The 14,643-nt window shown below is 49.3% G+C and overlaps 1 protein-coding gene across 1 annotated transcript; it reads right to left on the bottom strand.

The window, feature by feature from the left end:
• Positions 1 to 11,914: 11,914 nt before the first annotated feature.
• LOC117855336 (gibberellin 3-beta-dioxygenase 2) lies at positions 11,915 to 13,999 on the bottom strand. The gene is made up of 3 exons (XM_034737656.2): positions 13,092 to 13,999; positions 12,706 to 12,864; positions 11,915 to 12,564 (listed from the first exon to the last, which is right to left on the bottom strand). Exons 1-3 carry the CDS (start codon positions 13,571 to 13,573, stop codon positions 12,057 to 12,059), a joined length of 1,149 nt encoding a protein of 382 aa, XP_034593547.1. The 5' UTR covers positions 13,574 to 13,999; the 3' UTR covers positions 11,915 to 12,056.
• Between the last annotated feature and the right edge of the window lie 644 nt (positions 14,000 to 14,643).

Below are 14,643 nucleotides of genomic sequence, written 5' to 3' on the forward strand. Positions count from 1 at the left end.
CCCTCCGAAGCCCCCGCGCATATGCGTCCGCGGGGGACGCAGGGTCGTAAGGGAACCAGTCGCATGATGAGCGTGGCGGAGATAGCGAGGTCCCTCCGGAGAGATGGCGGAAAGTGTTGAACAGTGAGTACAAGACGATGTCTATGTCACTCACCGTGGGGTTCGAGCCCAACGCGGACTCGAGGTGGAGCGCGAGCGCCTCAACGTCGAGGTCGTCTAGTGGCCCGAGATCCGTGGAGGGTGCTCCTCCTCCTGGGGATGCCGGGGCGGGCGCCTCCTCACGGAGGTGAAGTATGCCGAGCTGGTCGGCGACAAAGTCCAAGTTCCCGAAGTGGAAGGTCTGGAGCGGCGCGAATATGGAAGAAACTCATAGCCCACCGAGTGGGGGCACGGGAAACTCCAGCGAGCCGAAGCGAATCTGTTGACACAAAAATCGAGTGGTGACTTCCACGTGCTAACACATGAAACGCGAGAGAATCTGCTTTGCTCTTGTATGGGTTGTAAGTCAGCATGCGTGGTGCACACGGGCGTGCCAATCAATCTAACCTGCTGATTGATAAGGAATCATGATGGCTAGGCAGCCAATACGAATAGATGTGATTGGCTAGATCAACCGATGTATGCGTAATCAATCCAGAGGAAACGCTGAGAACGTAACCTCAATAGTGCTATGCAAACAACACTTGAAATAGATCCGATCGGTTGTACGATAATCTCTTGACAGAAGAATAGGATAAAAAGCCGATAGAAACTACTTCAAGCTGGAACAATGGTGATAAAAGCTAAAACGACAAGAAGAACTTAGAGATATAGCAGATATCGATAACTTGGTGAATAAATCTAGACGAAACCACTGCGATGCGCCCGGAAGTTAAATCCTAGAAATTACTCGGTAGACGCGGAACTTACAATCCAGCCGGAGATCAAGTTGATGCAGCCCCGCTAGCTTGGAAGAACTCGTTGAAGAAAAAGATAACTTTCGCGAAGTCGCCGACTTGAAAGTAAATTTCGAGTAAAGTAGATTTGTATTGATGTGTGTACATGTCCTTTCTAGACCTCGCAGGGCCTCTATTTATATCCTAAAATCCCAAACTCCTAGTCCTGGTCGATTACGATGAAATACAAGATTTATTTCTAAGAAACAAACTATTTAAATAAAATGACTCGTGCAAGAGTCGGACACGAGTTTAACCTTTATTAACTAACTCTATACTTACTATCTTGAAAGATCTTCAGCTGAATCTCCGAAATCCCCGATCGGATAGAATCTCCTTTCTTGTATTGGTCAGACCCTTCTGTCTTCATCGGCTGGGTCTCCATCGCCTTCCATCGGCTGAATCCCTCTATTCTCATCGGCTGATCCCTTGTGACTTCATCGGCTGGACCACTGTGGCTCCATCGGTTGGGCTACTGTGACTCCATCGGCTGGGCTACCGTGACTCCGTCGGCTGGACTGCTGTGACTCCATTGGCCGATTTCACCAGCCGTTGTTCCTTCGCCCTGTACCAGCACCTTCGCTACCTTTTGACACCAATCTCAACACATGTCAAAAAACAGTGTCAACAGAATTGTATTGCTCGAACTCGCCATGCTAAGAGTGGCGGGAAGGTGGGCCATCCGATGACCGAAGACGCGAATGCATGGCGTGCTCCCCACGGACGGCGCCAACTGTCGGTGTGGAATCTGGCCGACAAGTAAATGTTAGTAGTTTTGACGTGCGTTAGATTGGATATGGCCTAACACACAATGACACAGGATTTATATTAGTTCGGGTAACATGCCCTACGTCCAGTTCGAGGTCGGTCGATCGACTGTATTCCTGAGCCCAGGTGCTCGAAATTTGCAGTGGGGTACAAACGAGTGAGGGATGAGAAGGGGGTGTCCGAGGCCCGGTCGTGCTCTGGTCCGAGTAGAAGGGAGTGACGGGGGGGCTCGAACGTGCGCTAACTGTACGTATGAGCGTCGGAGTATCTTGAGAGAGCCAGAGAGTCTCCGATCCCCAGAGGGAGAGAGAGCGCGCGCCCCCCTTTATAGTTCAAGGGGACGATCTTACAAGTCATAGAGAGGGAGAGAAAAGGTGCATGGGCGATGCCTAATCTTGTCAGTGCCCACGTCGTCAGGTATGGGATGGTCATCGCCCTCCATCCCTGTTCATCTTGTCCGGTCGCTCCGTCGTGACGGGTAGGTAGCATAGTGTCCGCTTGACATGGCGGGGTGGCACTGTGCGGTGCGTGCGCAGGATGTGGCAGGGTACGGTCTTCTGTACGGTAGTTGATCTGAGTGCCTTTCCTTATCCGTTTCACCTACTCCCCGAGCCCATACCAAGCAGGCGTCCCCGGTCGGTTCCAACCGTGTCGGTCGGGGAAGCGGTATGAGTCGGTCCGGCATATCCCCGATCGGGGGAGCTCGGTCGGAGTTGGACTGTGGTCCCGGCTCCGACCAGACCTTCTGATCGGGGTGCCGACCAAGCCTCCTGGTCGGTGGCCGGATCAAGGTCTCGACCTGGCGTCGCATATCTGGACCGGTCCAGACGTGCGTTGTCGCTGTGCCTCTTGTTGGGCCGAGCGTTGCGGAAAGGTGGTCCCATTGGGGACCCCGGGTCTATGGACCCGTCAGGTCTACTGATCAGGAAGTTCATGATCACAAGCTTGACTGTTTGTGAGCAGAAGGAAAAAATTTCACGAGGAAGAAAAAACAGAAAATTAAAAAGAGAGGTTCACACGGAGTCTCCCCCAACTGGATAAACACGCAACTGCTGCAGAGCTGCACCTGCTCCTTTCCTTAAAGCTTCCCCAGAGAGGCCAGAGGCCAGTGCAAAAGTGTTACCGCCACCTTTTTCTCCTCCCCTGCTGGCTGCTGTTGCTTTCCCGCCATGCGGCATGTTCCAACGTACCAGCAGCACTGCACTGCCGCCAGCAGGCCAAGCCAGCGCCAGCCTATCGACGACGCGCTCTCTCTCTCTCTCGACTGCTCCCTATAACCACCTCCACTGTTGATGCTGTTCACATCTGAATCAGGACGCAAGCGAAGAAGCCCCGATCCGATCTGCATCCCCTCCCCTAGTCGACAAGCCGTTCCCAGCCAGCCGCCACACACGCCTGTCAGGCGCCGCGCCGCCGCCGGTCGGAAGGACAGGGGCGACCCCAATGCAAGCGTCCTGCAGCAGCGAGCGAGGCTACAGTGGCGGCCGATCGGAGTGGTGAGGAAGTGGAAAGGCGCCCACGTTGTTTCGCTCGCGTTTCTTGCAGCTATACCTAGCTGGTACTGGTAGCCCGCCGGGGATCATGGCATGGCTGGATGGGGACGGGGCGGTGAGCGGGCATATTTGCATTGATCTCGTGGACCCTCAATTCAGGAGCTGGACGCGTCATGGTGAACTGAATCAACAGCAGCTGCAGCTGTGCTAGCTGCTGCCCTGGGGGCGAGCAAACACTGTTTCATACGTGAACTATTAGAGGTGGAACTTGGACCGTACCCTGCGTGGTCTCACGCCTTGTGCCGGATCATTTATATCTGGCCGTCAAGTCTCCAGCACAAGGCACGTTCTGATAAAATGTCATTTTGTCAAGTTATCGATTCATGGATTTGCCTTTCGTTATCCTACTACCTCACCGAACGGTGGTGTCGCAATGTGCCGCGCGGCGACATCATAGGCACGACACAGCCCTTCCGTTCGTCATGTTCTTGCATGGTCTAAAGTTTTTTGTGGAGTGCTAAAAAAAGATTGTGACACAGGTGGCACGGCCCAATTGCCAGCTCTACTACGTGAATGCGATCTAATCTCCTGGCTTGATTGATCACATTTCTCCCTACTACATCCCTCTCTTTGATCTTGGAGAATACCACAGGGCTGGACCAGGCTGAATCTACCAATCATCCTCCATATGTATAATGTATTCAGTCACTCATGCGTAGTAACCCATATGCGTTGCACTGCGGTGTGTCGTGTCGTCTCGAAATGATTGGGTTGGGTCCTGGGGGGACGCCAAGTTCTGATCCCGGTGGCCGGTGGTCCTCGCGCGCGCGGGCACCTCCTCTTGTTGCCGCCGAATGCCTGGGAACCACGAGCAAAATGGCATCGGAGTAAATCGCTGCCGCGGCGATCAGCCCTGACTTTTCAAAAGGAACATGGCATCAATGTGCACCGTCGATTCGTCGTCCCCCGCGTCTTGATTACTACTCAGTTCAGTTCAGTGCCCCCGGCCGTCTGGACACTGAAATAAAACCTTCTCGGCACCAATTGCTCCCCTCTGCTGAATCCATGGACAGGCGCCTCAGCAGCCAGCGCAGGAAGCCGTGGCTGTGCGTGCTGCCATTGCTGCCTGCTGCTCTGCTACTAGCTTGCACTATAAAAAAAATAAGCATTAGTACCGAGCCTAACGGATAGTCCTTGAGGGGCCACCCGTGAGGCTCTTTAGTACCAGTTGGGGACACCAACCGGTACTAAAGGGTCTACATTAGTACCGGTTGGTCCTCCCAACCGGTACAAATATGCCACCCAACCTTTAGTACCGGTTGGGGACACCATTAGTACCGGTTGCTGCCCCAACCTCTCTTTAGTACCGGATCGGAGCACCAACCGGTACTAATGTGGAGCTTTTAGTACCGGTTGGTGCCCACAACCGGTACTAAAGTTCCTCCTATAAATCCCCCTCCTTTTTCCTTCTGCCCGAGCCATTCACCACAGCTCGAGCTTCACCCTATCCATGGAGTCATAGGGGAGGTGCTGCCGGATTGAAGACCATTTCTTGGGATCATTCAAGTATTCTAAAGGTTAGAAACTTCATCCTCCCTTGATACATACTGTAGAGCTAGAGTAATTTGTGATTTTTAGAATAAAGCATAATGGATAAAATTTTCATTTATATGAATGTGTTATTTAGAGCTCATATTTGTTTTTTAAATATATGCACCATTTTGTATAGAAAATTATAGGAAATTGTAGGAAATCATGTTAAGTAAAAAAATTCCTGAAGTAGCTAGAATTTATATAAAGTCATGTTAATTCTTAGAAATGTATAAAAATAAGTGAAAATTGCATCATGTTAATTTAGCAATTCATCATCAAATTGTAGGAAAATAATGTTCATTTCTCGCTAATTCTAGAATTTTTCTATATTCTCTGGCTAATTCAACATTTTTACTACAATTTCTAGCTAATTCATATACTGCAGCAATAAAAAAATTAACATGATTTCGTATTAGTCAAAAATATTGATATAAGGTTAAAGAAATAATTTCATACTTTAGTATTTTTCAAATATAAGATAATTAGCTCGAGAAGTACACTACCAAAGTGACCAATCGTTTCATTTGGCAATGTCATTATTAGAAAAATTCTCGGTTGCCAACACATAACCATTTTTGAAGCTTCATCTCTTTTCTCTCACCTATGGCGTGAGCTAGGTGCACGCGTGCATCTACTGTGAACGCCAAACAAAAAAAATGCAAGTGTTCAAGCACTGATGCACAAATGAGCAACCACGAGAATCCTCTGGACAGAACGCTTCTCTCGTTTCTCTGTTTTTTCCCTTAAAAGAACTTTTTATGATATAATCTAGTCAACACTTATCAGGTTAAAAATGCACAAGGTCGCTTTGTACCATTGTATGTTTGGGTATCATGTTGTTTAGTCTGAAATTTAAATTTTTATATTTCTATCTAAACGTTCAGCAACATTTCAGTTTAATGGTATTTGTTTCATATTTTTTATGTTTCATTTATAATTGTATGGACGATCAGAATATCTTTGGTTTGGTAATTTTTTTTAAATGGATCGGCAATGGATATACAACACAGACAAACGTTCCATGGAGTACATTAATAGCTTGCGTGGTTTTCTTGATAAGGCAGAATCCAACAAACCGCCGTCCGATTTCATTTGTTATCCACGCAGAAATTGCAAAAATGGGAAGGATTACTTGTCCAGAAAGACTATTCACGCCCACATATACAGTTCTGGATTCATGCCTCACTATTTTGTTTGGACCAAGCATGGGGAAAGAGGAGTTATGATGGATGATGATGATGAAAAAGAAAATAACAACATTCCTAACTGGATTCAAGGAAGTGCCATTGCAGATGCTCCAATGGGCGAGCGTATGTTAGATGATCATAAGAAATTGTTGTACCCAGATTGCAAACAGGGGCACAAAAAGTTAGGTACCACATTGAAAATGCTACAATGGAAGGCAAAAAAATAGAGTTTCTGACAAGGGTTTTGATGAGTTAATGAAAATCATAAAGAACATGCTTCCCGAGGGGAACGAATTGCCGTCCTCAACGTACGAAGCAAAAAAGGTTATTTGCCCTCTGGGTTTGGAGGTACAAAAGATACATGCATGTCCTAATGAATACGAGAAATTTGAGGCTTGTTCTGTATGCAAAGCGCTACGTTATAAGATCAGGCGAGATAACCCTGGTGATGTTGAGGGGCAGACCATCATGAAGAAAGTTCCTGCGAAGGTAATATGGTATTTCCCTGTAGTACCACGATTGAAACGTTTGTTCAGAAACAAGACACATGTAAAGTTGATGTGTTGGCACAAAGAAGAATGTAAGCAAGATGAAATAATCAGACACCCCACTGATGGGTCCCAGTGGAGAACAATTGATAGAGAATTTCTCGAGTTTGAAAATGATGCAAGAAACATACAGTTTAATTTAAGTACAGATGGATTCAATCCATTCGGTGAGTTCAGTAGTGGTCATAGCACTTGGCCTGTGACCTTATGTATGTTCAACATTCTGCCCTGGATGTGCATGAACCAGAAGTTCATTATGATATCGATAATTATTGAAGGCCCAAAATAACCTGGCAACGACATTGATGTTGACCGTTGGTTGATGAACTTATACTGTTATGAAAGGAAGAAGGTTTACGTGTGTGAGATGAGAACAACAAGGAGACTTTTAATCTATGAGCATTGTTGTTCGTAACCATCAATGATTGGCCGACGCTTGGTAATCTGTCCGAACAATTAAACAAGGGATTCCGAGCCTGCACGCACTATTTAGATGATACTTGTAGCATGTATTTGAAACACTGTAGAAAGGTTGTGTATATGGGTCATCGTCAATTTCTTCCTGCTAAACACCCGTTAAGAAAAAAAGGGAAGCATTTTGAAGAGGAGAAAGAAAAACGTACTAAGCGTGTTCACCGTAATGGTAAACATGTATTTTTTATGATAAAGGATATGAGGGTAGTCTTTGGCAAGGGCTCTGGTAGCCAACCTGTTCCGAACGACGAGGACAGATATGCACCCATGTGGAAGAAGAAGTCTATATTTTGGGAGCTACCTTATTGGGAAGTCCTTCAGGTCCATAATGCAATTGATGTGATGCACCTAATGAAAAATCTTTGCGTAAACGTGCTTGGCTTCCTGGGTACGTATGGAAAGGCAAAGGATACAATTGAAACACGTCGGGACCTGAAACATATGAAACAACGAAATGGCCTACATCCAGAAAAGAGAGATGATGGATATTACTTACATACTATTAGTTACACTCTCAGCAAGAAAGAGAAGGAAAGCATGTTTGGGTGCTTGAATAGTATCAAAGTCCCATCGGATTACTCCTCGAATATACAGGCATTAATAAATTTTAAACAGAACAAATTCATAAATCTAAAGTCCCATGACTGCTATGTCCTGATGGCCCAATTGCTGCGTGTTGCATTGAAGGGTATTCTACCAAAGAATGTGAGAATCACAATTGTGAAGCTATGTGCATTCCTCAACATGATTTCTCAAAAGACTAAGTAGCTGTACAGATTCCATTAGATGCTCATTGTTGTCGTGCCTGATATGAGCTTCGTATATGTCTTCGACTCTTTGAGGAAACCAAAACAAGAATACAATGACATCATAGACGCTCTGAACAAAGCATGGGCTCGATTACATCGAAATCACGTGGGTGAATTCAAGGAGGAACTTTATTGGAAGGTATGTGTTGAATTTTCACATCTCGTGACACGTCCTTTAACACAATAAATATTTCATAACTTTTTGTTGGAGACATGAGCTGGGTAACAATTTATGCGGATACTACGTATGCGAGTTCATCCACGGCTTTGTAAGTCCGAAGCGTATGACCAACCACGAGTTAGCCATACGTATACAAAATTCTTAACAATAAATTAGTTCTAATTGTGCAAATCCATTGATCTATTATATATATAATAACCTTTGCTAATGACACAGATGATGAACAGGAAGGACAGAGTCCTCAACACGGACTGCATCAGGGCAATTTAAGAACAACTCTATGGATTTCTTCTGGACGAGATAGTAAATCCATCAGGACTCGGGTTCAGAATGGTAGATACGTAATGTTGAACTTGGAAAGTTAAGGCAATGGATATTATTCATATATGTGTATGCACAATATGTCTATGTATATATATAATAGCATGTAAAATGTAATATTAATGATAGATAGAACTTTATATATGTTAGCGTAAGCATACGTAAAGGAAACAAATATGAAATACATACTACTAGAATAAGGAAAAAATGAAAATAAGAAAAGAAAAGAAAAAAAAGTAATCAGTACCTGTTGAAATAACCGGTACTAATTAGGTCGCCGACGTGGCAGGCCCTTTAGTACCGGTTGGTCTCCCCAACCGATACTAAAGAGTTCTCTTTAGTACTTATCATTTCACAATTGGTACTAAATTCGTCAGTAAAGTCGTCCGTAGCAGTGTCGATTGCACGCCTGGCGGTAGTAACTTCCTCTGAAACGACCCAGGCACCGGCAGGGGGGTTTCGCAGCGGCCAAATTGGAACGAAATGAATTGGCCGGATGGGCCTGCAGAGCGCCGGCCCGCGACACCGAGTACAGTAGGAGGATCGTCCCGTGGCGCCGCGTCGCGACGGCCACGGCCACGATGACTGCACGATGCCCTGCCAAGTTGCCTAGCACGCGACGACGCGCAGGCCGGCCGGGTGGCCGGCCGCCGTCGCTTTCCTTCATGTGGTGCGGTGTCGGGAGCCGAAAGGGAGGATCGATCTCGATCAGGAGGCGCCAAGAAGACATTTCCGCGCGCGTAATCGCGGTGGTTTCTCACGGCAGATCCAACGGGCTGGGGCTCGGATCGGGCGGGCATGGCAAGCGGGGCGGGCACTAGGGGATCGGCACGCGCGCCCCCTGTCCCCCCGGCGGCCGCGGCGGGGCCCCGGGATCGCGTCGCAACAGCAGGGGGAGTGGCGCCTGGCGGCCCCACCGTGCCGTGCGGGCGGCCGCCCCCGCCCGGCAGGCGCCAGACAGCGGCGGGGCCGGCCGCGGAACAGCCATCCTTATCAGCTCCTATCCTACAGCGTCGGCCCGATCGATCGCCCAGTAGACCACATCTCCAGCTCCAGGGCTACCTAGCTTCCTCTTGTTCCAACTTCCAACAGATTGTTCGCGAATTCAGACGAATATAAGATTGGTTATTTGGATTCGAAAAAAGCCTACGCTACGCATGGGATCGACGAACTCGATGAGGAATTTATTCGAGAGGGTCCCGGAGCCCCGTCGAACTGTTTATTGATCCGTGCGACGCGAAGCCAAACAGGTTGGCTCGCTGGCTGGCTCTGACCTGCGACTGCAATGGCTTTACACCACCACCTGTGCGCTGTTGAATGGCTGCTGCTACTACTTTGGCTGTGGCGCTGCCGCTGGGTGCTGACAGTGACAGCGAGGAGGAATTGAGAGAATGACAGGGGGGAATTCTGTACCGCACCCGCTCAGGTGATGATGAAGAATTAATTGCTCTTCATTTACTCGGCGCGAATGCTGTACAAACTTGGCTCATTCAGCCAGCTATTCAGTACTGGCTGACTCACTCCTGCAGATCCTCTTTGTTTGACTGATTCCAACCTGGATCTCTCTCTCACTCGCCGTGTAGTCTTTCCATCTGTATGAGAGTGAAACAGTTGGAACTTGGAAGCCCAACCATTGATATTGAAAGAAAAGAACCGTGTAGACCGGCAAATTCCCTGCCTTACATGTGGCATTTTTCTCACAGGCTAGGTTCACACTCGATTAAGATATCTATGTGGATAGCTCTAAGCCCCGTGATGAAGTGAATAGAACCAAGAGCTGCTGATCCATACGTGTGGCACACTGGAAACGACAGCATTGCACGTCTTTGCCTCTTATCACGGCCATTTTGATTGCGAATTTGTTCTTGAGTTGGACCTTTATTTTCACAATTATTTTATTGAGACGGTGTGAACAACTTAAGTGCGGATTGATTCCTCCTCCTTGTGGAGGTTTAAGCTGATTTTTTTTCCGTTATCTTAGAAAAGCCTCTGATTGACTAGGCATCAATTGCAAATATACACATGTATAACATATAATTCTTTCTATTTACAATATCATGATCTTTTCAATGCTATCTCTGTGAGCACATTCGAGAGAACTAAGCTGTAGATATTGATATTAACAAAGCCTCATTGTCGGCAGACACATTGTCTATCTCTGAAAAAAATAACAACTCAGTAAAATATGAGCAACCATGCTAAATTTAGGAGTCAAATCTAGATGGACATGTAAATTTAGGAGTCCACTTTTGCTCATGTATTTTTACAATATTATGATCTCGTAGATATACAAGTGGCATGCATCTTAGGTTTCTAAACTATTCCACATTCTCATATAGATACATTAACTCTTAAAGTGATCATATGAGTCCTTCAACTTTTTAAAATGATTAGATATTTCGTGAATGACCACTCAAGTAAATTTTTTTTGATGAAACACTCAAGTAAATTTGGAGATGGCATTTGATTTGGCACGGCCTATGAATGAGAGGGGAGATATGAATACGGTGGCAGTGCTGCTGTGTCTGTGTGGTACTGACTGACACTGTTTTTGCAAGGTGCAGCCTCTGAATGTTAGTTGGGGGGCTAAGGAGCGGGTCTATCATGCCATTGCCAATTGCCATGGCGTCTTCCCCTTGGTTTGCATCGGGCAGCAGAGGCGGATGTGGCCAGTCAGGGTTCAAAAGGTAAAAGCGGACGATCCCCATCTCACTGCAGATCTCCTCAGGATCCCGGTCTTTCCTTCGATCAGGAAGCAGGGCCGGCAGCCCGGCACCACAAAAGGGGCTCCCTTGGCCGCTTCCAAATCCTGGCCAGCCCTGGCCCTGTGTACCCGGTCTATACCCTAGACGCATTACACCTTACGAGTACATGTAAAGGCTCCGTTTGAGATGGCTTTTTCGTTCAAAACCATTTGCTTCTTTTCAGTTCTGAATCGCTTGGAAAATGCCATCTTAAAAGAGGTTAATAGTACGTTAAAATTTTACTGGAACTAGTAAAGATTCTCTTAGTAACTTGTTGGAAGCATGGCTTGGTCGATCCATCTTGTTGGAAGCATGAAGTGCCACTGTGCCAGTGCAGGCATATGAGCCTCTGTCTCTTCCTCTTTCGCTAGCGCTCTGAGGTGTGTACGACGGTACAAGCCAGGTGTGTGTCCTATACGGTTGTGGCCGCACTGCACATCCATGATCTATTCCCCTAGAGGAATATATATTATATATTATATTATATTTATATTTATATATTTACATCTCCACTGCTGCTCACTGCAGCTCGCAACCTCTTGCATCAGCAATTCAGCATCACCTATCAGTACACCCGGCCGGCCGGATCAATTATTTCCATTTTTTCTCAGACAAAGGAAAACAACAGAGAACAGGATCAGGTTATAGACCTATCATTGACCAGCCTGGCTAGGTGCCTACCTTTAGTACCAAATTGCCAAACTACATGCATTAATTCAGATTAGTTTTCATCAGAGTAATAATCGTCAGTAACGACAAACTCGACGGGGAGCGGCCTGCGCAACTAGAAGAAACAGCTACAGCATGTCCTTTTCCTCTCCGTTTCGTCTTCGTCTTCGTCTTCATCTCAGATTAAAATTTTCCATTTCCACAGCCAGCAGAGGAGGCCGAGCAGCTGCGGAAGCCCGGCCGGCCGCTGCATGCGCGCGAGAATGGATGCCTTGTTTTGATTAGATTGCTCGGGGTACGGTATGCATCGTCTGTGTTTCCGGCGATCGATCGGCTACGATGAGACGACGAGCGGCGGCTGGTGAACGGCGGCGGCGGCTGCGTCGGTGTCGTCGGATTCGGTGGCGGCGGCGGCGGCGGCGACCATCTTGAGCGCGGAGGCGCCGGTGGTGAAGGCCTTCTTGCGGACGCCCATGTACTCGGGCCACGTGACGGCGCGGTAGGCGGGGGCCCGGCCCGGCGGCACGACCTCCCGGAGCGGCGCCACCTTGGCGTGGGGCGGCGGGCCGAGGAAGTAGCCGAGCGATATCCGGTCGAGGTCCCGGTTGACGACGGCGCGGTGGTACACGCTGTGGAAGCGGCCGTTCGTGAGGATGTGGAAGAGGTCACCGACGTTGACGACGAAGGCGCCCGGCACGGCCGGCACCGCCACCCACCGGTTGGGGCCGTGCCGGAACAGCTGCAGCCCCGGCACGAGGCTCTGCAGCACGAAGGTGAAGAAGCCCGAGTCCGTGTGCGCGATCAGCCCCAGCGCGCGCCGCGGGTCCGGGCACCTCGGATACCTGCACGCGACACGTCACGCCACCATGTAAGCTTCGTTTCGTTTGTCTCAAGCTCTGGACTACAGCTTCTAGATCGTCATGGACACGCGATGGAAGCTTCCGTTAGTTCATAGACGCAGGTGGTCATGGCATGGCACATACCAGTTGAGGTGCATGGTGGCGGTCATCGTCTCGCCGATCCTCCGCTCCGCCTCGACGGCGCCGACCTGCTCGCCGGTGAGCCCGAGCGCCCTGAGGAACAGCTCCAGGAGCCTGTCGGCGAGGGCGCGCATCTCCTTGTGGAACTCCTCCATCACGTCACTGTAGGCAACAGGCACATACCAACGGTGTAAGCAACAAGCAGTATCAGGAGGCGTGCTGTTGGTTGCTTGCATGCATGCATGGCCTTGACCGGGACACGTCGATCGATCGGTGCGTGTGATCGATCTGCGTACGTGCACCATGCATGGCGGAGCAGGTCAGGCGCACGTGTGCCGGCGGCTAGCTACTAGCTATAGACGACGACGACGACGACGACGACGACGTACCAGAAGCTGTCGTAGTCGTCGCCGGCCTTGGGCCAGAGCTTGCGGAGGTCGCGACGGAGGGAGGCCGGCGAGAAGGTGTAGCCCTCGGACCACATGCACTTGGAGAAGAAGGAGGAGATGGGCGGCGAGCCGTAGCCGCAGGCGTCCCCCGGCCCGCGCACGGCGCGCATCTTGTCGGCGGCCGGCAGCGCGAACATGCACGCGACGCGGTCCTCGACGCGCGCCAGGAGCTCCGCGGGGACGCCGTGGCCGGTGAGCAGGAACGCGCCCCACTGCTCGGCGGCGCGCGCCACGCGGGCCACCGCCGCGGCGCCCGGCTCGCGCAGGTCCACCACCGGCACGGCGTCCGGGGACCCCGGCGCGCCGCCGCCGTCCACCACGGGGTGGTCGTCGAGCCCCGGCCAGGCGTGGGACTCCGGCACCCGCCGCGCGGCGCGGAAGTCGAAGTAGAGCGGGTTCTTGAGGTGCGACGGCGTCGGCATGGCGGCGGCGGCGGCGGCCTTAGCTTGCTTTGGCTACTTCCTAATCACCGATCGAGCCCAGACAATAGATTACGGCCAGCCAGCCACTGCGTGCTACCAGTAGCAACTAGGAAGAAACAAGCAAGCACCAAGTGTAAATCTAGGACCTTGCACTAGTGGTATGTGAGAAGTGTAAGAACCAGAGAAGTACATGGCCCGGTATATATAGGGGGAGAAGTTTTGGAGCGTAGCGCATCAGGCAGGAGAGAGGGAGAGAGAGAGAGAGAGAGAGATGGCCTTTTGGAGAGAGAGAGAGAGAGAGATGGCCTTTTGGGAAATCCAGTGGATGGAGAAAATGTGGTGAGAGAGACGGAGGGGCTTGGAGCGATGTGGAGCACACAAGGCCACCAGCTGCTGCACCAGCACAAGTGACAAATCTAGCTCGTACGTACTGCTCCTTGGCTAAATGGCTAGTGGCACTGGCACCCCAATTAATATGCACACATGGAAAGCGAACACGATTATTGCCATCCATCATCACCTTAATCAAGGACCAGTTTAAGGTTGTTGTCGTATATCGTGCCACGGAATCTTCACCACAACCGTCTATCGTTTCGAAAAAATCTTTACCATTTTTAAGGCTACCATTTCATGGTACAGTTACTAATACTATTTCCATTAAAACTGGCCTAACAACATTTCACTACCGTGACACCTTCAAAAGAAAGGGTTGTTGAAAAAAATGAGAAAACCTGGACGTTCCCAATAAGGTTTTCTCTCAATTGAAACTGCAATGGCTCGCAACGCTTTTGTGTGTTTTAAAAAAAGTAATTGCAATTCCAAATATACAAGCAGGTACGATCATCACCGTTAAGACTAAAACAAGATCACATGGAACATGCATGGATACTGACGGAAGGCCAGAGACAAGAGCAAAAGGCTCCACGGCTAGTGGGCTGAAATAAAACAAAGGATAGTATGAACACCACATGTGTAGGGATCTGGTTGGCTCGAGATGGCCGGAGCAACCGAACGGGACAAGGGCAGGGTGTGGCGAGTGATTAGGTCAGGATCCCGAGGCCGGCGGTGAG

This window comes from Setaria viridis, chromosome 5 (genome assembly GCF_005286985.2).
Source record: "Setaria viridis chromosome 5, Setaria_viridis_v4.0, whole genome shotgun sequence".
Classification (NCBI taxonomy): domain Eukaryota; kingdom Viridiplantae; phylum Streptophyta; class Magnoliopsida; order Poales; family Poaceae; genus Setaria; species Setaria viridis.